General features: G+C 49.1%; 1 protein-coding gene across 1 annotated transcript; it reads right to left on the reverse strand.

The window, feature by feature from the left end:
* LOC117579037 (BMP-binding endothelial regulator protein) lies at positions 1–24,399 on the reverse strand. Its single transcript, XM_034264731.1, has 7 exons — positions 23,062–24,399; positions 10,824–11,195; positions 8,329–8,411; positions 4,056–4,158; positions 3,810–3,992; positions 2,821–3,033; positions 1–2,740 (listed from the first exon to the last, which is right to left on the reverse strand). The coding sequence occupies exons 2-7, from the start codon at positions 11,023–11,025 to the stop codon at positions 1,260–1,262; spliced, it is 2,265 nt and encodes a 754-aa protein (XP_034120622.1). The 5' UTR covers positions 11,026–11,195; positions 23,062–24,399; the 3' UTR covers positions 1–1,259.
* Positions 24,400–25,823: the final 1,424 nt, after the last annotated feature.

The following is a 25,823-nucleotide window of genomic DNA, read 5'->3' on the forward strand; positions in this document are numbered from 1 at the left end:
TTAGCTTTGTTTTTCGTATATTTCAATTTCATTTCATCATCCATTTGCAATTTGGCTGTTGCATTGGGCTTGTCCGTTTGTTCTTTCCTCCTCTCTTAGGATATTTGTCTTGTCTGGCAAATGTACAGATCCAGCCATCGACTACTAAGTATATTTCAAGAAGTGTCTTGTATCTTGTATCTTGTATGTTTATAGTTAGGTAAATTACATTAAGGTTCATTCAACTCGATTAATCTGCAACTATAAGTGAGAAATGGCAAAGAGCATCCCTCGGGATGATTCCATCGGGACTGCGTTTACGAGTTACAATTAGGAGTAAGTGCATAAATACGAGTAGTTGGAGTAGTAGAAGTAGTTTCGCATGGTATATGTATGTGGGGTTTATAAATATTAACACAGTTTTGGGGGTAAAAAGTAAACGGGGGCTAGGTTAAGGCTAAGCGGCGCTGAAAATTGGATTGTCCTTCGTCTTTGAGCGGGTCTAGAGCAAGGTTGGAGAGTAGGATCCAGACCGGATAGGGGGGTTCTAACTAAGCAAAAAATACTGTTTTGTGCTATTCTCATACGTATGTAGTAGGTATTGTAGCAGTAGCTGTTCCAGGTGCTGTTCTAGGGGTGTGGGGAACTTAGGCTTAGGGCTTAAATTTTAAGCAAACTTTAGCTAGGTTTTTTTTGGCGCTAACTCTAAGTACACGAGGCCATGCTAGGAGAGTACAAAACTTAGTGCACACACACGCATACAGGAATACAAATACAAATACAAAATCAGGCACACACACAACACTATTTGGGGCAGATTACTCCCATTTAAAATACATCCATGTTTGATCTAATCAAGAAAATTCCTTTACTAAAGCTAAAATAAATAAAACTTAGGCTCTATGCGAAATGGCGACAGTTGGAGGATGAGTTTCATTGATGGATAGTGCATTGTATCCCCATGTACATTATATATCTGTGTATATAGCATGTATATATTTATGCATGTATCTGCCTGTTGCCAGGGGACTGACTGTACGTAATGCTTCAGCGTAATACTGCTGCCTGGGTCTGTCGTGTCTGTCGTGTTTGTCTGTCTGTCTGTCATGGGAGCGAATTCAACTAAAAGTTTCCCCACTCTCTCCCTCTCTCGCCACTAAAAGTATGCTACGAAAAGTGTGGGAGAGTCTATCTGTGCGAGTCAGAGTGTACGTGTGTGCGTGTGTGTGTGTCGTAACTTATGGCAGAGCAGAAGCGCAGCGACTCTTTCTCTCTCTCCCTCAGTGGAGTGGCGGCGGCGTGCGATCCGGCGCACGCTGCTGCAGCAGCAGGCTGCTGGGGACATGCTTCTTGATGAACTCATTGTCCAGAAGCTGATTCTGCTTTTGGTGCTGACGATGCTGATGCTGATGCTGGCCCTGCCTGCTCCTGCTCTGCTGGAGATGCTGAAGGTGCTGCTGCTGCTGCTGCTTGCGTCGCCTTCCCTTGAAGGAGTTTGGACCGGGAAACCGCCTCAAGCTGTCCCCGTAGTACTCGTTGTCCAGGAAGTTCGCGAGTGTGGCATTCCGCCTGAAGCCAGCGGGACAGTTGGTGGCCGTGCGCCAGTCGGGCAGCTGGACGCCGAGGCGGCGGCACTCGTGGGCGTAGGCCGCGAAACTGTCACAGTGGCAGCTGCCCGAGGGGCACTCGCAGACGTCCATGCGGCAGGAGTCGATGTAGTTGATGGGATTAAGCCTACTATCACAGTGTCCGAATACTTCCGAGACGCGCAGCGGCTGGCAGTAGAAGCTCGACCGCCGCTTGTTGCACGTGGGCAGGGCGGCGATGTTCTCGCGTGGGCGGGAGCAGGACTTGGGGCCGCCCACCTTCCAGGAGTTGGCAAAGTGCCAGACCTCGTCGTCGCCGTGCTGACGCCCGTCGCGTCCCGTGAGATCGTCGCGCCCGCTGCCATTGAAGTTGCCACACAGGCCGCACATCCGGTGCTTGAAGTGAGCGGGCACCGAGACCTGCAGGAAGCCGCTGCCATCCCACTCGATGGCCAGGCCCAGCTCCGAGCGCAGCAGGACGCCACCACCCTCGGCCAGCCGCCCGATGGTCACGTTCTGGTCGCCGGCACGGCCCGCGTAGGGCAGCACCACCCGCGTTCCGTTCACCTTGACGCGCAGCTTCTGGCCGAGATTGATGCGCAGGTTGTGCAGCTTGAGGGTCACCGTCTTGGCCCAGCTGGAGCGCTTCGTGCCGCGTCCGTCGTTCGTCAGCCGAATGTGGAAGCTGTGGCCCTGGCAGTCGGCGGCCAGCTGGTACTTGCAGCTGCCCTGGAAGCTGAAGAACTTCCCGTCGAAGGTCTTGAAGTGCGGATCCCCGAAGACGGTGCAGGTGCCCGCCGTCTCCACACACCTCGGGCAGCACTCGCCCGGCGGCAGCTTCAGCTCCTCGTTGGCCCGACACTTCACCTCGGGGCAGCGCATCTCCGAGCAGCGAATCGTGCCGCCGTTGCAGCGACAGCTCCGGCAGGGGCCCATGTTCCACGTCTCGTTGTTCTTGTAGATAATCCCCTCCAGACTGCACTCGCTGCGCACCTCGGCCACCGCACAGCGGGGACAGCAGCCGTCGTCCTCCTGGAACTCGGGGGCGCACTCCAGGATGGGGCACGTGGCCCGCTGGCAGATGGAGGTGCCATTCAGACACGTGCAGTTGGTGCAGCGATCCGGCATGAACTGCGTCTTGTCATAGTGGAGTTTGTTGTTGAAGATGCACTTTCCTGCAGAGTAAATGGAGAATGGAAACATGGAAGAGGTTCTCATGGGGCGGGACTGGGACTGGGACTGGGACTCTTCTCACCTGTCACTGGTATGAAGACCCGCTGCTCCGTGCAGCGGGGGCAGCACTCGTTGGGGTGCTGCTTCTGCTTCGTCTTGGGGCACTGCAGAATGGGGCAGGTCATTTTGGCGCAAGTCAATTGGTTGTCGCCGCACTGGCAGACCAAGCAGCGATCGTCGATCGAGGCGACGACCTCTTGGCCCTCGGCCACCGTCTGTCCGTTGATCTTGCAACCTGCAACCAAAGAGTTAAGCACATCGAATCCCATTAGACAGCGGCCTAGATCGCCCTGACATATGTATGATTTAGATCGCTTTCCGATGTTTGGCCGCGAGCCAACAAATTTTCCACAAGGCGAATCGCGATCGCCCCAAACAGGTTTCCAACTCATAGCAGGGCCCCGGATTTGCAGTCTCTTTTTTCTGATATTGATATTGGCCTGATATTGCTGTTGTTTTCTCAGATGGGGCGACATTGTCCCCTTAATAGACAATTTAAAGCCCATAAACCAGCAGATTGCTCGGAGCCAACAATAACAGCGGGGCAGAACGGATCACAACAGATCGGAGAGAGGGGAGAGGGTCCGAGTCGAATATCGGAATGCCCCATGAATAAATCATTTGATAATAGAGTCATAAAGAAGCCTCAATGATCTTTAATCTGATTGCATATCGAATATCAGGCACACTTGGCCTCCGTCTGTGTGGGGGCAGCGCTTCGGCCGAATGATCTTCTCTGCAGGTGATCCTCGAATAAGCATTGGGTGCACATCTGCCCATCTTCCCATCTGACGATCATCTTTCAGCCATTCACCCGTGGAACCCTCTGCGTGGGTAGAGTATCGCCTTTGTGGACAAATTGTTGACCATCTGTCGCTCTGTGGCTCTCTATTGTCTGGCGATTATGAGGCATTAGTCTGAGCTTGCAGCTAATTTTAGTGAGTGATGTTGCTGCTCTGGACTGGGGACTGTGGACTGTGGACTGTGTTGTGTTGCTGGGGAAGGACTTACCCTGACAGGTGGGACAGCACTCGCCGGGACGCGGCGCCTGCAGCTGGTTGTCGTCGCACTGTGAATAACACTTTTGTATTGTCTCGGTGACAACACTAGCGATGCACTTGTACGTCTTGCAGGGATCCTCCGGGTCGCTCCACTCGGCGCCACTCGCATAGGGCAGCCCACGAAAGATGCAACCTTTAGGGGAAAGCTAAAAATGCTAAAATCTCTGCCAAAAACCTCTCCCTTTGCGGCACTTACCTTTACACTTGCGGCAACAGGGGTCGCTCGCCTCCAGCTTGGACTCCAGCAGGTAGCAGTCGTCGATGGCCGGACATGTCTTGGCGCAGTTCACAAAGCCATTCTGTGGAGTTCAACACAATACGCAATGAGTATTCGGCAGGGAGCAGCTGGTTAAATATATTCTGGCATCCCCTGTGTCGTATGCGCAATTTTCTTGCGTGAGAGATGCCTGTCAGAGGCCCTGATTTATGGCCCAACAGCTGCCTGCCATTTGCAATTGCTCAATGAAGCTGTGCACTCTGACCTTCGGGGAGCCAGCCAGCGCCGGGCAGCGTCAGGCAGCCTCTGCTGTAATTTACGCCAGCGAGTCCAGACAGGGGCGTGGCGATTGCCTTGACTTTGTCTCTGCTGGGATTATGCAGAGTGTTTCTCTCTCGGATGCGAATGATTTATGCTCCGGTAATTTATCCCTACAACTGCCCCTGCAGTTAGCAACTCGTTAGCTGATCCCCAGCCAGCGCCCAATCCCTGCCCACCAGCAGCACTTGGCTGGAATCGGCTTATGGACACGAGTATCTATGGGTGCATGGTGTATCTGTGTATCTGTGTATCTGTGTATCTGGAGTTGGCTGCTCGTTAACGACATGCTGACAGCTGCAACGCGGCCCATTAGAATTGATGTCGATCATAAGTCAAATTGTTGCAACTTGCCAGGCTTATGCAATTGCCTTTAACCCTTGTGTGCAGCTGCTTGCTGTGTAACTGCGACTGTGACAGGTTAAAGCCAGACCCCGAGCCAGTCTGAAGCTGAGACTGGGACTGAGACTGGGACTGGGGCCGCCGCTAATTGTGAATGTATCTATAAATCTAGATAGATGTCGACCAAAAACAGGCAAAATATTTCACTAATTTGTATGCAGTTGCTTCGAACAATGTCCGGGGGGTTTCGAGAGGGTATCCACTGGCTGTAGGTGCGTGTGTGTGTGTGTGTGTGTGTGTGTGTGTGTTTGAGAATCTGTGTGAATAATTTAGTGCAACGAAACCAGATTGGATCTCTATTTGGATGGGGGAAAACGGCAACGGCACGGGCAATGGCAAGACTTGCAATTGTTGTGCAAAATGAAATGAAAATGAAAACGAAAATGCAGTGGATGGGGTGTCTGTGGGGAGGGCAGAGATGTTTATCATCGTATTAGATTTAATGGCAGTTGTTGGTTGGAATTTTAATGCCACTTTAGTATGGCATTCTCTCTCTCTCTCTCTGGCTGTCTGGCTGTCTATCTGTCTCTGTTTTTGTGTGGCAGCCATAAAATGCAATTGAATATCACCTTAATCGCTTTCTGTCTCTCGGATCAAAGTTCAAAATGCTCTCGAAATCTGGCAACGACTTGGATTTGTCCACCGAGCGCACCCTCTGCATCTTCCACTACCCATTCCCATTCCCAGCTCCATCTCCATCTCCATCCAGCTGTTTATGCTTTGGAATTCTTTCTTTCTAATCTGGAACCGGTATCGAAAAATGTTCAGCCAACATGAAAGTTAAAGCACATTTGTGCTCCGCTCCGCGAGAGAGAGGGACAGAGAGAGAGCCATAGATTGAAGGCGCCACGATGGCAACCCAAGCAACTAAGTAGAATGGTTGTTGCCCAGCGGCAGCTTTTGTGTGTGTGTGTGTGTGTGTCTATGTGTGCCACAGTGGCAGAACCACATTTGCAAACGGCCTCTAACGACCTTGCGTTTGACAAAACATGATCAGTTTTAACACCGTCTTCGCCTCTCCGTCTGTGTCTGTGTCTCCACTTCTGTTGCTGCCTCTCTCTCTCTCTCTCTCTCTCTCTTAGCCATCTCCATGTTGGCCCAAACGGCAAAACGGCAAACGTTTGCCCGGCAAACTTGGCGAGGTTAGAGTCTCTGTCTCTTTAGACACGGAGTGAATATGGTAATGACAGTCTTGTGGTTTTATGGTCATGTGTATTTTGTCACTTGTGGGCTATGTCTCGGCTTGGAATTGTGTGGAATTGAACTCGGAATCGGACTTAACTTATCTTAGAATGGAATTCCAGCGAATATGCAAGAAAGGAGTTGGCAGACCTGAATATTTCGGCAGATCTGGTTTGCCCGTGCTCCAGTATTCCACATAGTAATCCATATTCATGGCTTCAGCCACAAACTGAACCGAAATTGTAGAAATATTTGCACAAATCCGGAATGTGAATGCTCTCATGCGGAAGGTATTGACTGATGGTCCCCAGTCCGCTAATTAAATCCTTCAATGATGTCCGTTTCCTGATCGTAAATCCTTCATTAATATTAATCAGGAGCGAGCAGACTTCAAGAAAATACAGACTTTATCCTTAAATTTAATTTGCAAATATATATACTAGACAGTTCTCTGGAGAAAACCATCCCGAGTGGGAGGTGGTGGGTGGAAACGTAATAAAAACCGTTTAAATCATAAACCATTAGGAGCGATTCAGCGGATTCAGCATAATAAACGAATAAAACCGAAAATTTGTTGACGCGTAGTCAGCGGCAGTCTGAGAGACAATTTCTTTGATTGTCCTTGACGGGATAAGCTCTATACCCCTATACCCCTACACGAGTAGCTGTTTGAAGCTATGGAGATTTGTATACTAATATACTTTAGACCATAAACGCCAGTCGTAAAAGTTTGCCCCACAACGAGTACTCGTGCGAATAATGAGTGGAGTATGAGTACGGGTACAGTCGCGCTGCCATAAAGTATCGGGTTTATGCGTGCTTCCCCCCAATTAGAGTTGAACGCTTTGCACACTTCATTGAGGAACTTTTTTGGCAGCCCTCAGAGAGAGTGGGGGAGAGAGCAAGAGTGCTTCCGAGAGGAGTGGGGAAGGAGAGAGACGCAAAGAATTAAGAGAATCGCAAACGAAACACAAATTAAATTCGATTTCATGAACTTTTAATGAGCTGCGCGCCGACGCAGCAGAGCATCGACTGTCGAACTGTCGGAGCGACAGAGATGCAACATGGGCCGCCCCGCCAGAGAGGGACGGCAGGCTGGTCATGGCGCCTTCCCAGTAAGGTGGCGCCAGCATTGTGTTTTCTGCTGCTGCTTTTTAATTTCGGTTACGCCCACTTGACGACGACGACGACGGCAGCCACAATGGAAATAATAATCACAACGAAGCTTAGCCCGGGGCAACGAAAGAGCTTCGACGATCAATCGATCGGTGGGTCGGTCGCTCGGACGAAGCCAAGCGAAGCGAAGCAGCTCCCGATCGGATGGGATCGATCGAAATGATCGGCGCCAGCTTCGGCAGCGGCTGCGGCTGCTGCTGCGGCTGCGTCTGTCGGTCAAATTGGAGCAGCGGCGTTTAGCAGCGCTTAGCGTTAAATTAGCGGCAGCCCCACTCGCAGCTATCTGGCAACCCTGAAAAGGCCTACCTCCCCCTCCCACCACATGAGCACGCGCTCGCTTAATGACGACACGAAGCTGAAGATCGAGCAGGGAACGGGAATGGGAACTGGAAGAGCGGTGGAGCCCCGGGATCGAAGCCCGTCGGTAGCTGGCGACGAAAAATCACAGCAGCGGCGCCAAGTGATCGCTAAGCCATACCTCTACCTCTACCTCTACCACTACCCATACCATCCATGTCCGTCCTACACTGTGGTTAACGATTGTCATGTAGCGTCGAAACCCGTTTGACGACCTTGGATCATAAAAATTCAAAGGCGTGAGAGAGAGAGAGAGCGGGAGATCCGCAGAGCGAGAGTGAGCCAGAGTGAGGAAGAAGGTGAAGCCAAACAAATGCAAACAGAGCCAAACACTTTCAGCCGGTTCCGGCCAGATCTACAACTCCTGCATTTCTTTGAGTAAAAACTATCTATGTACTTTACGTACATATGTACATGGATGGTATCTGTCTGCTCTAGTGGACGGACGTGGGACAGTCCCATGTACACAGATATTTGAAATATTTTTGGAATTTTCATTTTGGCAGGCGGCTAAGGATTTAATTTCAATGAAATGTGTCTGAGGATGTCCTGCTGGCTGGACATTGGCGTCGCCTCATGCAGAGAGCCAGACAGGGCAGAACAGGACACGACAGTACATGAGATTTATTTTAGCACTGAGGCCAGGCCGTGTTGGCCATGTTAGGTTATTTCATTTCATTCCGCTTTAAGTGAATTTTTATCGAGGCCAAAGGCCGAGTCCTAGTCCAAGTCTTGGCAAGGATCCCAGGAGCCGCCCAGTGTTGGGCTTGGGGATACAAGGGGACGCTCTGGTACTGCAAGTACCACGGAAACTTACCTGGCAGATGCACTTGAAGCACTTGGAGTTCTGGATGCCCGTCAGAACCTCCTCTCCCTCGACCGAGCAAGACAGAAGATCGCCTGAAATGGGAATTACAGTTTTGATTAGTGATTAAGATAGTGGCAGGGAAGGGGTCGGGCTTATCAGGGCATCGTAAGACCCCCGTCTCCACCATTTCCTGCCTCTTGATGTAATAATACTCGGCAAACACACACAGATAATTCATTCATGCACAAACACGCAACGAGAATCGCCGGAAATCGCCCACTGACGGAGAGATGGTATCCGAGCACGTGACCCAAAACGGAGAAGGCCCCCTTCCCCTTCCCTATCCCTGATCCACTCACCCCTGCCCCCCTCTCAGGTCAAAGAGATTAGGCCACTTATCGGTGTAGCTGTGTGAGAGTAAAAGAGTGAAAGAATGCTTCTTTGTTTGGTTTACCTTTTGGGGCTCGGCTCGACTTCCTCTGTTTGCGGCGCTACCTGCTGCTCTTCTGCTGGCGCCACGTCAAAGGGTGTATTTATATAGGGTGGCGCAGTCTCGTTCTGTTTGCACGCACTGCAACAAATAAAGCGACGACTGAGAGTCCTCTTAAGTGAGGTCTCACCTTTGCCTAAGCACACCTTGGCCATGCCGTGCATGTCGAAACATGTTTCAGAATAACAACAACAGAACAGCAGCAGCAGCGAAGCACCGCAGCAAAAGGCAAACGGAAACCACAGAGCGTGAGAGAGGGAGACGAGGTGACCCGAGTTGAGCCCCAGACCGAACTCTCGTTCCTTTTGTGTTGGCGAAGGAGTGGAGGAGGAGCAGAGACCACCTGCAATGTGCTGATAAACGCGCGCACACACACACAGAAATGCAGGCAGAGCAACTCTCCTTCCCTTTCTCTCTTTTGTGTGCAGTGATAAATGAAGACGCTGGCGCTTCAACTGAGGAGGGCAGAAGGGAGCTGAAGGGAGAGAGGATGCAATTGTGCTACCTTTTTCTTTTGTTGCTGCTGCTGCTGCGCTCTGTGGGCGGCTTTAGGACTTATTATCGTTCTTCCTCCTCTGCGGGATCTCGTGTTTTCCCCTTTGCCCTTGTGCAATCCATATAATTTGTTCCCTTGTTTGTTTTGGGGTTCTGTGTGGTGGGAAGGGGAAACCTTTGATGATGGACCTGCAGACTACTCTTTCTTCTTCTTGTTCTTTCCTGTTATACGATTGTATCCTGCTGTTTGGATTCATAAACAAATCAAGTGGAAATTTTCCCCCCAAATTTATTTCTCGTTTGCCGGCGGGGACTTTCTATATTCCTTTCTCTTTTCGTCGCTCCATCGTTATCGCTCCGTCGCCGGGGGACAGAACAGTTAATGAACTTGGCTCAAGTAACCCGATATATCGACGGCACTGCAATACATCTAATTTATGCGATTTTTTATTTCGTTCAACACACTCGAAAATCCATAAAAAAAGTCTACTCAAAAATGCTCAAGAAGCCGAGAGGAGAGCGAGAGGGAGAGGCTGATAGGAATATGCTCTCAGGCGGTAGCTGTTCTCGCACCACCCTTCTGCTCCCCCTCAGCGACTGGCGTCGGCGGCGCCGTTCGCTAATTAATCACAGTTCGCAGATTAAGCGCCAGCCACAGCGGACGGAGAGCGTGGGGAGTGGAGACGCCACGTGTTAAGGGGAGCGTGCGCCTAACAACAGGAGAGCAAGATCAGAAACTATTTTCAGAGACCCACAAATATGGACAAAGTGCAAACGATCAAAGGCAACACTCAGCGAAAGGTACAAATGGCCCTCTAAAGTCGATCACAATGTCAGTGATGATGACTCAGTGATGATGACAATTGCTGGAAGTTCCCTGGAAAGTGATCGGAATAGCTAAGCCGATCTACGAGTATAATCACTGCAGCTGGCAGCTGGCAGCTGCCAGCCAAAGCTGTTATAAGCTCGTAAAAATCAGCTAAAATCAGTTAAAATCCATGATTCATTGCCATAAGCCATAACTAAGCCTGGGCCGAGAGGCAGCGGAGCAGAAACTGTGGGAAAAATTTGAATAATATTTCCAAATTCTGGAAGAATGTGTTGAGCTCTATCGAGGTGGAGGGAGGGTTCGAATTTGCTTCTTAGTTTTACGATCAGATTTGAAACGGAGTTTATGGCCCGAAGATTGAGGAAATTAGTTTTGGGTCCTCGAAACACGTCTTCACTTGCATCATAAAAAGCTCATTAATAGAGCAATCAAACCAAACCTTTATGGAAGCGGTTTTATAGAGGGCCTAAAGTGAATCCAGTTCCCTTAGAGATCTTCATGAGCGATCTCCTACTCAATGAGGTAATGGTGCGTAAAGTAAAGTAAATCTGAAACGATCTCTTCACGCACCCATCAGGCCATCAAGCAATCATTCTCAAGTGATCTGTTGCACACAACGCAGTCGAGTTCGAGTACGGGTATTTACAATACATTAAATCGATCGATCGCCACGATCATGAGAGCACTTACCATGAAGACTATCCCCGACTCCGGCGGCAGTCGTCGTCTGCAGTGGGAGCATCGAGAGCAGGATCAGTGCGAGAATCGTTCTGCAATGTGTTTGCCGCCTCAATGTTGATGTTGATGTTGATGTTGATTCTGGCTGCTGTCCGCTGGGAGACGGGCCACAAGGTTTCCACTTGCCACTCGATTTGCAACACATTTTCACCATTCGATCGAGTTCTTCAGAAATCTCTATTAGTTTTTCGGCCTCCAATGCTCTTCCTTGAATTGTTCTTCCTGCAAAGTACTGCGAATGTCTGTCCAGTGGTGGGTGCTCTTCCCGTTGTTGTGGTTGTTGCTATTGCTGTTGCTTGTTGCAGTTGCTCCGGTGAATTATGACTGGAGGAAATATTGTTTTCGGGGGAGAAATGAAATGAAAGATCACGATCAAGCGGTTGTTTAGTCAAAATAAAATTGTTTGGATGTACTGCAGGTGTTTTGTGCCACTTTGTACCTACAACACAACTTTGTGGTTTGTTCGCATTAATTTTAGAATAATTTTGGAGGAACAGAACAGAACAGAACAGAACAGAGCAGACTGCCTGTGTGTGTGGCAGTGTGTGTGCGTGCCACAACTGTTGCCGCGACTCTGATCTGACCTAGAGACTAGAGACTTTGCACTTGCCGCCCAGAGTGAAATTTGGCCAGTAAATCATTTCGTTTTTGGGTTTTACGACGTCTGTACTCAGAACATAAGATGAAGTCCACAGATAGCATCGAATCGAGCCCACGGAGGTTCGGTACGGTTCTTGGCTACGAATTCGGCGAATCATCAGCGCAGCCTCCGGCCCGCCCCTGTCATTCTCGACTATCGAGAGGTGTTAAGACAACTTGGACATTATTAGTTTTGCGATTTATGGGTGCGTACTGGCCGTGTCTGTATCTGTGCTTCGGCGTGTCTGTGTTGCCTGACGGCTGTTCAGGTAACAACAGATATGAGCCTTATGTGTGGTGGCTCTTTGTTCGGGTGTCGGATCATAAAAATGTTAATGATCTTTGACTGGCTGGCGCCAGGCCCGGGAATATTGTAATGCTTGTTTGAGTTATAATTAATTTCGATTGCTGCTGTTGTTGCCGCATAATTTTTTATTATTTGTCTTGAACAACCAACAACCAACAACCAACAACCAGCAACAGCCGTCGGAATTGGCCAAAGATTTGTTTTCTTTTAGCTCCTCTGTTGGCTTTTTATTGATTTCTGGCAGCTTCAAAGTGGCGCCAGCCAAATGCCGAACCAAACTCCAACACGGATACGAATCTCTCGATGGCCAAAGAGCTCTATTCTATGAATCACCCTAATCCCAATCCCCAATCCCCAATCCACTCCACTCCGTCGATCGATTCGAGTGGGAGATTGGTGCAAAAAACGGTGCTTGACCTGCCAAATGTCAGGCAAGAGAACAAGTGCCGAGGATGTGGGAAAATAATCGACACAGAGTGAGAGAAGGAGAGGGAGAGGAGTCAATCTTGTATACCCTTATTCGAAGGTATTTGTCGCACACATTCGCCACTCACACACCCATACTGATAACTGATAAGAGTGTATGTACATGACTATATAATGATCTGAATAATATGTAAATTTCTGCAATTGATAAGGTGCCACACACAAAAACAAATGCAGCAACGGCGAGCGACTACGTGCCCATCGGATCGGATGGGAGCGGAGCGGAGCACCGCGAGATACGCCGTCCGATGTTCTTGTTCCCGTTGACCGTTGATGATTAGCTGCAATTTGTCAAGCGGTTCACAGTTGACAAGGACAATGCTTATAGAGGTTGGAAAATGTACTAATTACAGAGCTGCCTGCCCCACAAATCAAACTCAAACTCAAACTCGGGCAGAAGGAATGTTTCTGAATGTTAGCTGAACGACAACTCATCATTCATCGGACAACCGGACAACAGGAAGATCTGGCATGAACTGGCTCTTGTTCTGGTACTTGTTCTGCTTCTGTGGCACATCGTGAGCATTATGTAAGGCTCGTCTCGTATCTAACTTCAATGTCAAAGTGATTCCCCATTCGAAAAAGCAGTTCTTGAAGAACACTGAAGCTGAAGTTGATTTCAATTGGATTGGATCGCTGTGGTCCTCAGCGAGAACTTTGCTTTGCTTTGCTTTGCTTTGCCTTCGGCTTATCGTGTGGGTTCATTGTTCACTCTCATAACGATGTTGCTGTTGCTGATGTTGATGCTGATGCTGATGCTGATCGTGCCACATGTGTGGCTGTGCCGTACGCAGCTTCCAAATCGCCAGATCTGTCGAGTGGCTGAGTGGCTCTGTGCGAAGTTTTGTGGCTTGGGGTTAATGTGCGATCGAGTGTCGATTGGGAAATTGTCAAGAGCAACAAACTGCGCTGCTGTCAATCGGCTGCTGGCCTAAGGTTGTTCTATAAATAACTACTCCTAGTGGGGCAATAGTGAGAATTAGCGACAGCCATTTAATGAAAAGTCAAGCTTAGATCTCTGCTGTGTTCTGTTGGGTTCGGTAATGTGTATAATTGACCGCCCGGCGGCATTGCATGCCGACTCCAACTGCGACTTTGACGATGTCGTGCCAATTAAAGTGGCTGAGGGCTGAGGGCTGAGGGCTGAGTGCTGAGAGTGGCTCTGCGGCCAGTGATTATAGGCTTTGTCCCGACTGCGATTGGGGTTTCTAATGGTTCCGACATGGCGTCAAGCAGCCAGGCCCAGGCCCAGGCCGTGCGGCTAGGCAAGGCAAGGCCAGGCCAGGCCCTGGCAGGGCAATTAAGCGAACTCCAACATGGCTCAGGGGTTGCGTTGCACTTGAAAGGGAACTGCAACAAATTGGTTGGTTGGTTGGTTGGTTGGTGGCTCTGGGTCTCGTCTCCACCCGAAACGGTTACGTTACGCATGGCACGCAGACGGCGTCTAGACAGGGAGCCCAATAATGCCCGGGAGGTAGGTAGGTAGGTAGGTAGACTGCCCCGAAGGTTGCCCTGCCAGCCGAGAGCCAAGACCCGCCGGTGGCTTATCACACTCTCCATCGCAGGTTCCACTTAAAAGCCCGGCTAGAAGTGCAACTTGGCTGCCAGGCCTACCTATCTTCTACCTCCTGCCAATTACTCTCGGAGTGGACCATGTCGCCGACTTAATTCAATTAACAGCGGAATGCGCGGGCTCCTCTTACAACATCAGCGGCCACATCAGCACCGAAAGCATAACCATTAAGGCCCCAGAGATCAGTCGTAATCCCTCCTCAAATGGCGCCAAAGCAGAGCCAAGAAGAAACTTTGGCGAATCATGCAAATTCCACAAGAGCCTCAGCCTCAGCCTCAGCCACAGCCACAGCCACAAGACACGACTCCCAGCTCCGACTCCAGCTTAGACTCTGATTCGGATCGGTTGGGAGGGTTTGTCGCTGTCGGTTGGCTGTCGGCTGGTTGCCTGGCAACTAATTTCAATGTATTTGCATATCGAAGTCTGTTTGCCACAACAATGAGATGGCTAAAAACGCACATTTGTCAAATGGCAGGCCCTTCGGGGCAAGACTCTTTCGAGATTTCAACTCTATTTGGTACAAATTCACATGGCAGTCAGACCGAACCGAAACCGAAGCCAAACGGAAAGGATGGGGGAAACGATTACAGCTGCAGTTTCAGCACAGGCACAGCTCCAGCTCCAGCTCCAGCTCCAGATGAAGACAAGGCCCAGACCCAGACCCAGCCTTAAGTCGATGACGTTGACGATTGCCCAAGACAATGGGCCAGGCCAACAACAGCCACAAAAGTCCACGAATTTGATATGTGAAGAGGAGAGGGGAATGGGAAGGGGAATTGGGAATGGAATGAATGAATGCATCGAACGACATAATAAAGTCACAAGACAGACAAACGTACAAGAGCTAACAAAGCTATTAGCCATCATCATCATCATCATCATCATCATCATCGTGAACATCGATGTGGCCCAGCCCATAGCCAAGAGCTGAGGCCCAGGACCACAGTGAAGACCTCAAACTGTTCCCCCCGCAGCCTGCCCGAGCCGACTTGTTCCATCTGTCTCCGTCTCCGTCTCCGTCTCGTCTGCGTTCTGTGTTCCCTGTTCCTGGGCGAAGAGTTACTTTGAGAGTCCTACCCTGGCATTGGGGCAACGGTAATGCGATTTTAATAGCATTCGAAGCAGTGCGAACCGAACCCAAATGTGCCGGAATAAGTGCTCCATAAAAGTCACACATCGTACACTTTAATTAAACGGGATTCCATCCAAGACCTCTCGAATGGCTTTTCTATGGGGAGACTGCAGTGAAAATATTTATGGTTCCGTCTAATGATTAAGACTTGTTTGCCCCAAATGAAGACTTTAACTTTGGACTCGCATGTCCAAAATCAGTTTGATTGGCTGCAGCTATCATTCGATCGATTGGAATTCATATTCGCGAATTTGTATCTATGGATCTGTGAACATACTGATGCTGTATGCTGATTGCCTGACCAATCAGCATTAGCCAATCCATTCCAAGGCCTTATTTGGAGCAGATTGAACTCCCGATCAACGCGGATCAGCCATCTCAAGCGAATCTCCTGCCCAAATATTCCCAAAGCGGGCACACAAATAACTTTTCAGCCGAACATCGTGCAGAGTTTTGCCATGAATCATGGATCAAATAGCATGATTTTTATTATTGTTCCTAACTGGGGGGGGGGGGGACCACCAACAATAATGGACCCAAAGCGGACAAAGTGGCGTTCTGCAGCATTGAAATTTGAGTATTATTAGCAAATTTACCGCAAAATCTATAAATAGCTCGAAGCAGCAGAACATTAATTGATACACAGACATAGCTTCAGCCATGACTGTGTACCAATATGTGTGTGTGTGTGTGTAGCTATGTCCAATCCAAAGTCGAACTTTGTGCAGAGCAAAAACAAAAAAGACAAAAAACAAAACAGAAATTCCAAACAATTTTTATTGTGCAATTATTTAGGCGAAAGTTAATCAAAAATCTACGTATACAAAATATTTGTGGCCTTTTTTCTCCCTCTCCGTCTCTTCTCTCTGTGTTTTTGTTGTCCGAAAACCGGATTTATTCATCGAAGATGAACGCAGCAGCAGCAGCAGCAGCAGCAGCAACAACAAACACGAAGGCCTCTGCTGTATAGCTGTAAACAATATTTAGAAACAACCTACCAACGATCCAAACAAAAAACCACCTCAAAATGGACTGTGGAGTGGGGAGTGGAGGACAGGGGAAAAGAAGAGCCCAAGAAAACAACAACATTTTGAGCAGACGATTTACGGGAATTCCAGCGAGTGACGCGCGAAACCCGAACTTGTTGTTGTTGTTGTTGCTGCTGCTATGGTTGTTGCTGTTGTCTGTTGTCTGTTATGGTAGCGATCAGCACCGGCGCCGCTTCTGGCACATTTGTTTAATGACAATCTCGAAAATGCCAGAGGAAAGATTTAAAATTTCTTAGAATAAGCCCCCTGCCCTCTCCTCGCCCACAATGACAGTTGGCTGGGAAAACAAGTCTCGAATTGAGGCTTATTTTTGGGTGAAGGATAACCTCTTCCTTGGGCATGATCGCTTGATCCCTGAATATCCCAGAGCTAAGGAAAAACTAAATGAAATATTCTTCTAACCAGAGCTTCCATGAAGGGAATCCAAGCTTCGATCCCCCCCTCCGCCCAGATCCGAGTAGTTCCGTTTGATTTCAACCATCAAAATGGTTTTCACAGGCAAATTTATTGATTAGCAGCCAAATGCGAATTGTTCGAATATTTTCGAATATTTTGTGAAAAGACCAACAAAAATACCACAGGGGGTAGGATGGGGTAGGGCGGGGGACGTCTCACAGGTGCCGAGGGTAACATTTCAGGCGCCTCCCAATACACAGATCCAACAGCACAGCCCGTTCTGTTTTGCCGATTCTTCGTGTGTCGCCGATTCTTTGCTAATATTTCTGTCGCGCTCGCTGCTGTAGCGAACTGAAACCCGATATGGCCATAAAAAATATTACCTCTATATGCGATCTGTGTTCTGTGTGCTGTGCATATGCAAGAGCGTCAGAAGGGGGGAGGGGGGGAGGTTTAGCACTAAATTCCTCACCCATGATTCAGATCGTTCCTCTACTTCCGCTTCTACTGCCGCTTCTTGGGGTTCGTTTCTAGAGTCTTTCGTCTCTCGTCTGGCGTTTGGTGTGTTGTGTGTTCTGTTTCTCTGTCTCTGTCTCTGTTTCTGTTTCTTTCTGTGCGTGTGTCTGTAGCAGGCACTCGCACTGGCACTCTTCCCTCCGCCTCTTGCTCTAGTCTCTGTCTCTTCGCTGGTCTCGTGTTTGGAGATCGGCTATCTCTTAATGTGTCTGTTAATTCACGTTGATGTGCTCATATATCTTCGCTCTGCGCTCTACGATTTCAGTGTTCGACTTTGACATGCAATCGTACGTAGCCAGCCCCTTGAGTGTGTGTGACAACTGCCCCAATCGAGTCGGATCGGTGGCATTGTGTTTTCCACTGCAGTTGCACTTGATCAGCTTCGCTTCGCTTCGTTCGCATTTGATTGTCTGTCTGTCTGTCTGTTTGTCTCTCTGTTTGTTTGTTTATCTGTCTGTTGGTTCGGTGTCGTGTCGTGTCGTGACGTGACGTTGAACCTGCCACCGATCTCATTGCTGCTCTCTGCTTTGGCCCGGCATGTAGGTGTTAATTCAATTACGGCAACAATTTCCGTTCAAATCGCGGCTGCTCTAAATTCTAGTGTCAGGCCAAAGCTAATGAACGGAACGATCCATATCTGTAGATTTATCTAGATGTGTTTTCCCAACCGATTCATCAATGGAAAGCCAGAGCTTAAGTTCATAATGAAGTTCTCTGCCCTCAGCTTGGGGGCGACTCTGGTTTGGCTTTTCTCTCTGGCATTTTCCTGCTCACATTTTCCATCCTTATTGACATACTGAGAGTGTATGTAGGGCCCAAACACAAACACAAACATAAATTAGTCTGTTTATGAGTGGACCGAGGGCTAGCCAGCAGCCGCATGATTTCAAATTAACATATGATTATCACAAAATTTTGCTTCCATTTTTATGGGCAGCATCTCTCGCTGCTCGCTGTCCATCTCTGCTGTTGCTGTTGCTGTTGTGTGTCTATTTTTTACATACATTTTGCATAGAAAATACATAAATGCACATTAATACATTTCCATACAAATGGCCCACAAAGACCCGCAGCAGCAGCAGCAGCAATCGCGGTGGCTCGGAATGCTCGAACGTGAGCCGGTGGCCAGTGAAGGAGTCACCAATTCCAATTCCAATTCCAATTCCAATTCCATTTCCATCTCGAGCTCTGATATCTGCATAATTTGTGTGAAATTGCGACTACAAATTGCTCATCTGAACCGCTAACCCTTCCGCAAACAAAAGAAACGACTCTGCCGGACTTTGGTTTCCACGAAACGCTTTTAGGGGCCGCAGAGGTGGAGTCAGCAGCAGCTGTAGGCCCAACAAGCGCCACACGAGCGCTGTTATCAAGGTGCTTTATTACGCCCATAACCCTCCCTCATATGCGAACATGTGCATCTCGCTCTCTGCTCTAGATATAAATGTACATTTACAATGGAAATTGTTTGTTCTCTCTTTGCAGTTGTTCCAGCCGCTCTTTCCATGGATATAATATCGTTTTGCCTAGCTCGCGGTGACTATATCGTGTATCTTGCATCGGAACGAGGTATTTGCAATTTCGTGTTGCTTTTTTTTTTGCTATTTTCCCCACTCCCAAGCCACTGCCAAAATGCGTCTGACATTGCCTGCCGGAATGCCTGGCTGACTGGATGACTGGCTGACTGGCTGCCTGGCTGGGCGGTGACCGGAGACAGTGACGGCGATGCTCGTGCTCGGGTGGGAAACAAATAAATAATTTAAACAAATGTTCGCTTTTTGCTGTCTTGGCATATGCGAAGCGAAGCTCGCTGGTGCTGTTTCTGTTTCTGTTTCTGTTTCTGTTGCTGTTTGTGGCTGCAACAAATGAGCTTGTCAAGTTAAATGGCACGCACCAAATGCTGTCAGCGAGGTTGCACGCACACAGAGAAAGATGCGCTCGTGTGTGTGTGTATCTGTGTGTGTGTGCTTGGCATTGCCGCCATTTTGTCTGGCTGCACTGAGTAAATTGTTGCAATTGCTGACTGTAAATAAGCGAGCACAATGTGGCACAACACGGCGTATTAGTAATCTAGTTTATTTTCTCTCTCCGTGTGTGCGTGTGTGGCTGTGTGGCTGTGTGGGGCAAGGCTGCTCAGCTGCAGCTGCCACAAGGCAATCTGAAGGGGGGGAGAAGGTTGCCTTCGGGGCATGCCATCCATGGGGACTCTCATGTCAATTGATGTTTGCATTTCCATTTCACAAATTTCACAAAATCCACAAATATTTATGCTCAACTTTGAGTACAGCTGGGGGGGGAGGCAAAAGTTTACTGCTGAAGTTTCTAATAAAAGAAATTACTTTCTGGATGACACAATGTTCCAGGATTCCAGCAGAGTTTTCCCATGCTTAGGAGCAACTTCTGGGAAAGGGACAAAAATGTCTCCCCCGAAGGGTGAAGCGATCGTAGGATGCCCCCGCCACATAGTCTGGAGCATCCAGCAGATACAAGATACAAGATACACGCCACAAGAGAGGCCAGAAAGAGTCTGACTCTATTTTTAATATCTTATCAGAGGAATGTTTATTGGCTTTGTATTGTTCTGTAAATATTAATTAGTTTCTTTGATTGTGTGCAGGAACAACAAAAGGGAATTCGCTCGTTCTTTCCTTCGTGTGTGTGTGTGTGTGTGTGTGTGTATCTGTGTGAAGGGGGGGGAGATACTCCACGCTAGTAGGAGTGACGATATGTGACGCAGAACTTCCCTCTGGTGAAATTGCAATCGACGGACTCTAACCCTGCCTCCAACCTGCGATGACGCATGCCCCCTCTGTGTATCTGTGTGTGTGTGTGTGTGTGTGTGTGTGTGTGGGCATAGACATATGGCGACAAAGAAGCTGACGTCATGAGCCATCCATCCATCCCATGGCTCGGGGCAGAGACACACGCAGGAACAACCCCCGAAATGCGTGTCAAGACTTTGGACCCACCGAAGTGGGCACTTGGCCCACTTGCCACCACTCTGCACAGCTGCAACATCCACATACACATACACAGTAGTGGCAGCAGTCCCAGTCCCAGTCCCAGTCCCACAGCAGCCGCGTCCCACGCAGGCAATTAAGAGCGCGACTTGGCTATTGGGTTACACTTAAACTTCACTTCCATTCCGCTTGGTCGTTTGGCTGCGTCTCGTTTCGTTTCGTTTCGTTTCGTTTTGCAGTCAGCATTTAAAATTATTTATTAGAAGCAACAGTCGGACAGGCCGTGTCAAAGCGCGGGGGGATGTGGATGTGGATGTGGATGCGGATGCGGAGGAGGGGGAAGAGACAGGGCGGGCTGTGGACCAGGCCAAAGCGGAGAGCGTATCAAATGATTTTTTTTCTTTCGTTTTTTTTTTCTGTTTTTTGTTTTGGGTTTTGCCAAAACGAAACGAGCCAAGCCGGCCCCAGTCCCCCGGACTCCGGTTAGAGCCAGGTTCAGAGCAGCAGCGGCAGCCAACACGTTAAGACCGGGATAGGGGGATCTCCATAGCGGCAAAGGGGTGAAGACTCTGCTTCGGGTACGCGTAGAACAGCAGCCATCCCTGAGGAGAAAATAGAGTCTCGAGGGGCGGAGGCAGGAGGTCGCTCTCTCTGTCTCTCTCTCTCTCTCTATAAATAAGCCAAAAACTGTGAGCACCAAGAAGCTGAACCATAAATCATAAGCAGACGCACGAGTGTCGAGTTATTATGCGATCATATTTTAATTGCCGGATTATTATTATGCAGGCAGTGCCACAGCAGAGCTTCCCCCTCTCTGTTCGAGGCATGCCACAGTGGACAGTGGAGTCGCCAACAAGCAGCTACAACAACAACAACAACAGCATAATGAAGCGAGCAACTGTCCGGCAAACAAACAAAACACCTGCAGAGTCTCTCCAGTCTCCAGTGTTCAGTGTTCAGTGTTTAGTGTGCTGTCCCCAGACCCCATTCGAGATCGCATGTGGAGCTGTGTGGTGCAGAGTGGAGCAGACCCGAAGACCCGCGGAAGATTGTGGATCGCAGATCTCAGACCGCAGACCTCCTGGCTCTGCCTTGGACAGGTGCGTGAACGGAGATTGGTGAGAGGGCATTGGGACTCGGAGAGGCAGTCCGAATATGGAATGCTCTGAGTGTAGCACTTCCATATGCCATGTGTACAGACACTGCTCCTTGGGCGAGTGTCCTGGCTAATCCTGAGTGCTGCACCAACGACCAATCCTCAACGGCAAATGCTGCAATTTGCTTTTGTCAAGGGTATTCACGCATAGTGAATCGTGAATACGAGTAGAGTTTTGTTGTTGAAAAACCCAATTCACATGCAGTTTGTGGCTGCAGTTGCAGTCGTGGCCGTTGCAGATGGTGGGCAGAAGGGGCAAACGAGTTGGCCCCGCCACTCCACTCTCCCATGTGTGTGTGTGTGTGTCAGTTGGCTAAAACTGGTATGGTTGCATTTTTATTATAAAGCGAACAGAAACAGCAACAGCAACAGCAAAAAGGCGACACCTAGTAGTACGAGTAGTACCAGAGTGTCTGTTCTGTCCGATTGCCTATGTATGCGCTGGTGGGGGGAAGGGTGGGTGCGGAGGTTGCAGGGTGCAGTCTGGAGAGTGGCACTGGCACTGGCACTGGGAATGAGGACTGTCATCCAGGCCTAGTGTTGCCTGCTGCTCAGATGTCTGTGCCACGGACATTTCATGGACATCCACCGCAATGTGTACATTCATATTAAGCCATGTATCTGCCGCTAAGCCCCTCTCCGCTCCGCTGCTATACGCAGTTATTACCAACATTTCTTACTTCTTTATTGCTTCTTCTGTTTGCTTTTCGGTTTTAGGTTTGCGTTTTGTTGCGTTGTGTTCTGCTGTGTTTTGTCTTGGCATTGCCCCTCGGGTCGTAATTTGTATTTGTGTCCTGCCATTCAGCTGCAGCCTCATTCTTCAGCCTTTCCTCTCCTAATGAGCCAACTCATTGTGTGCCCTGCCCTGCCCTGCCCTGCTCTCTCTCTCTCTGATGGTTATGTCAATGTAATGCAGGAAATTGCCAGCGATTAGGTTAGTGACAATCCCAGTTGCAATGTCCGTGGCAGTGGAAGCTGCTGCAGCTCCAAAGGCCATATAAACAGAGGCACAAAGAGGTGGATTCGACACATCGTTACTAATTGGATAAACAATGTGGCTCACATGTGATTCATGCCACACTTCATGCAAAGAAGACGCTGCATACTCCATTTGCATGGAGCCACTGACTGATTCCCTCTTTAATCTCTCAATTGGTGAGCTTCAACAAATTAGATTACTCTCTCTCTCTCTCTCTCTCTCTGGGCTGGCAGCAAATGAATCATAAAGATTTCGTAGCAGGTCTCTTGATTCATTCTCAGCGAGCGAGCAAAGCCAAGCGCCAGCACTTTCGAAGAGTAAATTTCCGTCTGGCAAGAATTCTATGCAAATGTTTCTTATTAATTACTGAAAGGCATGCGTATGTACACGGTTTCGATCGTACGCAGAGACAAACATAGAATGATACTCGTGAATATGTTGAAATATTTGTAGTTTGAGCTGCTACTGATTCCGCTTCCGACTTGCAAAGACATTCCCGCGCTGATTTGTCGACTTATACATCAATTTGGCGAGGTATGTGGCGAGTACATAAGTACAGCATGTAGGGGCATGTCCAAGTGGGTCTAGTCTTTATGAGTTTCGAGAGTGGCGGAGGGGCAACGAGGCAGGAGAGCGCTTCGAATGTGATAATAGAATTCAAACAATTAAACAATTTTCGCAAAATGTTGACAAAAAAACAACAAAAGGCAGATAGCGCGGACACACACACACACACACACACACGGACGGACGGATACGGGGACCCGAAGTAAAGTGAAATGAAATGAAATGAAATGAAATGAAATGTTTATATGTTTCTCATTATAATAAAACAAAATCGCACGCTCTCAGTCAGCGGGAGAGAGCAGCCCCTGCCCTGATTCCCCGATCTGATCCGCAACAAAGTGCGCAGCCGGNGGGGGGGGGGGGGGGGGCTGGGGTAAAGATTAATTGCAAAAAAAAGAAAAGAAAAGTAAAGTAAAGACGCAAAGTTTACCCGTAATTACACTTCCAGATCGGGGGCGCTTCCAGACCCAGACGGGGCGGCGGGTGGTGCCAGAAATTGGCGGCAGTGCTCGTAACAACAGAATCGGAAATTAATTATGCTTGACATGTTGTTGCCTTCTCTCGCCCGTGGATCACTTCTGGGTTGGGGGTGGGGTTTGGGTTGGTGTCGAGCCTCAGGCTGCGGCTGCGGCTGCGGGGGCTGGCGGTGCAGGGCAGGTGTTGTAGCCAAGCCACAGTTGTTGCTTCTGCTGCTGAGCTTGTTGTAATTGTTGCTGTACTCGCACTCGTAGTTATTCTTCTAGTTGTTGCTTCTATCGAGATTGCTGGAGCTGTTGTAGTTGTTGCTGTTGGTGTCGATATGAATCGCATTTTCAATTGCCTTCTCTTTTGTGTGTGTGTCTCTCTTCTCTCTGGCACAAGACAGTGCGGCAAGAGGGGGGACACGGACACGGAACTCAGAACTCAGAACTCCACTCCACTCCACTCCACGCAGGCGAGAAGAATAATTCTCGCTCCTCAGAAACGCATAATTTATTGAAGCCTGCGCACGCCTTTCATTTCCATTTCTACTTTGATTTTGATTTTGATTTCGATATTTCGTACTTTTTTTTCACACACGTTTCTAGCTTCCCTCCTCATAGAGTGATACTACAGCTCCTCCTACCTCCTCCTTCCAGGCCGCTCCACGGACTACGCATACGACGCGTTGTCTCTGCTTCTGCTGCTGCTGCTGCTGCTGCCTCTGCCCTGCCGCCTGTCAAAGGTTCAATTTGTGTGTCGCGAGTGCAATTTGCATTCAGAATTGAGATTGAGAATTGGGAATCGCGGGGAGAATAGAATGAAATTGCGCGCCAATTTGTTGCTTTTGTCGCCGCGCACAATGGAAATGCCCCTTTGTGGGTCTCTCAGATCATAAACAAAACAGGGGAAAACAACTCAGGGAAAACTCAGTCAGGGAAACACGCAGAAATCACAGCTGAACAGCAGCTCCGTTGATACTGGCTTCGTCGACGATGCCCTTTTTGTTGTCCAATTTTTGGATTTTTGAATTTACGTTTTTTGGCGAAATTCGATTGTGGGAATATTACGCTTTGGGGCGAAACTGGTGAATGGGTTGGGTGCTCTACAATCAGCGGACCGATCAGCAGTTGACACTCGGACGCGCGCGCAATTTTCACCCGTGCAAAGACTGTTTTGTGTGTGTTTTCCGGGCCAAACCAGCGGCGACGCGACGACAGTTTCTGGCGCTTTTCGCTTTGCTTTGCTTTTCTCTTCTTACGATTTGTTTGCGTGTTGCGTTCCGTTCGCCGGCTCTCGTCGAACTGAACGAACTGCCGGATCCGAAGTGGCCCGAGCCCGAGCCCGAGCCGAGCACTTGACGTCGCAACAAGTCTGCGGCAGCGAAGCGACAAGTCGGGCTGGCTCGTGGCTCTCCTCAATGTCCGCATGCAGCGTTGCCCGAAGATAAAGCAGCGCTGTTGCAGCGCAGCAGCAGCAGCAAACGGGGCTTCCTTCGTTTTCTTGGGGGCTCGAACTTGGCCCATGCGACCCCAGGCTAGACCCATACGCACAGCGCAGCCTCTGAAGTAATTAGCGGGGAATGTAGTGCGTTCGACGAGTGTGGTATGCCCCCAAAGATAGTTAGATAGATGCTCGTGGAGCTCGTGTAATTGCCAAAACATCAAAGCCGGTGCCTGTGTCGCAGCAGAATGATTGGCTGCAAATTGAATTTCAATCCTCAGTCGCATTCGCATTCCACTGCCTTGGTTGGGGGGAAATGAACACCTTGTCGGTGGCAAAGTGTTAACAAGTGGAACATGACCCTCGCCCCACACACCCCTCAACACCTTTGCACACATGGCCTGGACTCAATTCAACACCAAATGCTTTTCAGTTCCCAGAAATGCTGCCAATTATTCGAATTCAGCAGTCAGCTGGCATTCCGTAATGTCTGCTCGGGCACGGGTTTCGCTTCTTCCCTCTGTCATGGGAATGGAATCAGGCAGGCAGGCAGGCTGGCAGGTGGGGTCTTTCCCTCTGTGATTGATAAGAGCAGAACATTCGATGTACAATGCGTACGTAGTATCGACGAGAGATTGCCACTCCTGAATGAATTGAAGTTCAAGTGTGGGCTGGGCTGATAAGATCCAACAAATTGCCACACTGTGTGTGCTGATGGGTGACTTTTAGTTTGTACTCCCCCGCCGAGTTCCCACAATTAGCAGTTCCATTTATTATATTAAGTGATTCTCCTTCGAACAGCACTTAGAGTTGCACTCTGCCGCTCTGTGGCATTTGCTTATGGTGCGGTGGAGTGCAATAATGGCACTCTAAGCTCTTAAGAGATACAGATACAAATATATGTACGAAGCGACGGGGGCCCTGGGATAATTCACACTTAACCCGCGGCCAAATCAAATGGCCAGCCATTTGACATTTATGCCGTGGCGGCTCACAGACGTTTGGAAAATCTGCTGCCAGTTTGGAAAATGCCATCGCGAACTTGCAGCTGAGTTGGAGATGATTTATGCACTCATTGTATGTGTACTCGTACTCGAACTCGAACTCGATGGAAAATTGCTGCAGTTATCACGAACGATACTCAGCCTGACTGGCTTTTGGCTTTAGGCTGAGGCTGAGGCTGAGCCTCTGCGGCTTGGTTTCCCAGGCTATACATTTTGTCACAAGAGGTTGCCTAGTCATTATTTATGAGGCAAGCCAAGTCGGAGCGGAGCGGAGCGGAGCGGAGAG

This window comes from Drosophila guanche, unplaced genomic scaffold, assembly GCF_900245975.1.
Source record: "Drosophila guanche unplaced genomic scaffold, DGUA_6, whole genome shotgun sequence".
NCBI lineage: Eukaryota > Metazoa > Arthropoda > Insecta > Diptera > Drosophilidae > Drosophila > Drosophila guanche.

Bases quoted from the DNA above. Each gene is read 5' to 3' on its own strand.
- LOC117579037 (XM_034264731.1), bottom strand. From the start codon at position 11,025: ATGGTGAAAATGTGTTGCAAATCGAGTGGCAAGTGGAAACCTTGTGGC. The intron at 3,993-4,055 runs GTAAGTGCCGCA...TTTCCCCTAAAG, and splicing joins CTGTTGCCGCAAGTGTAAAG to GTTGCATCTTTCGTGGGCTG. The intron at 3,034-3,809 runs GTAAGTCCTTCC...CTTTGGTTGCAG, and splicing joins GTGCTGTCCCACCTGTCAGG to GTTGCAAGATCAACGGACAG.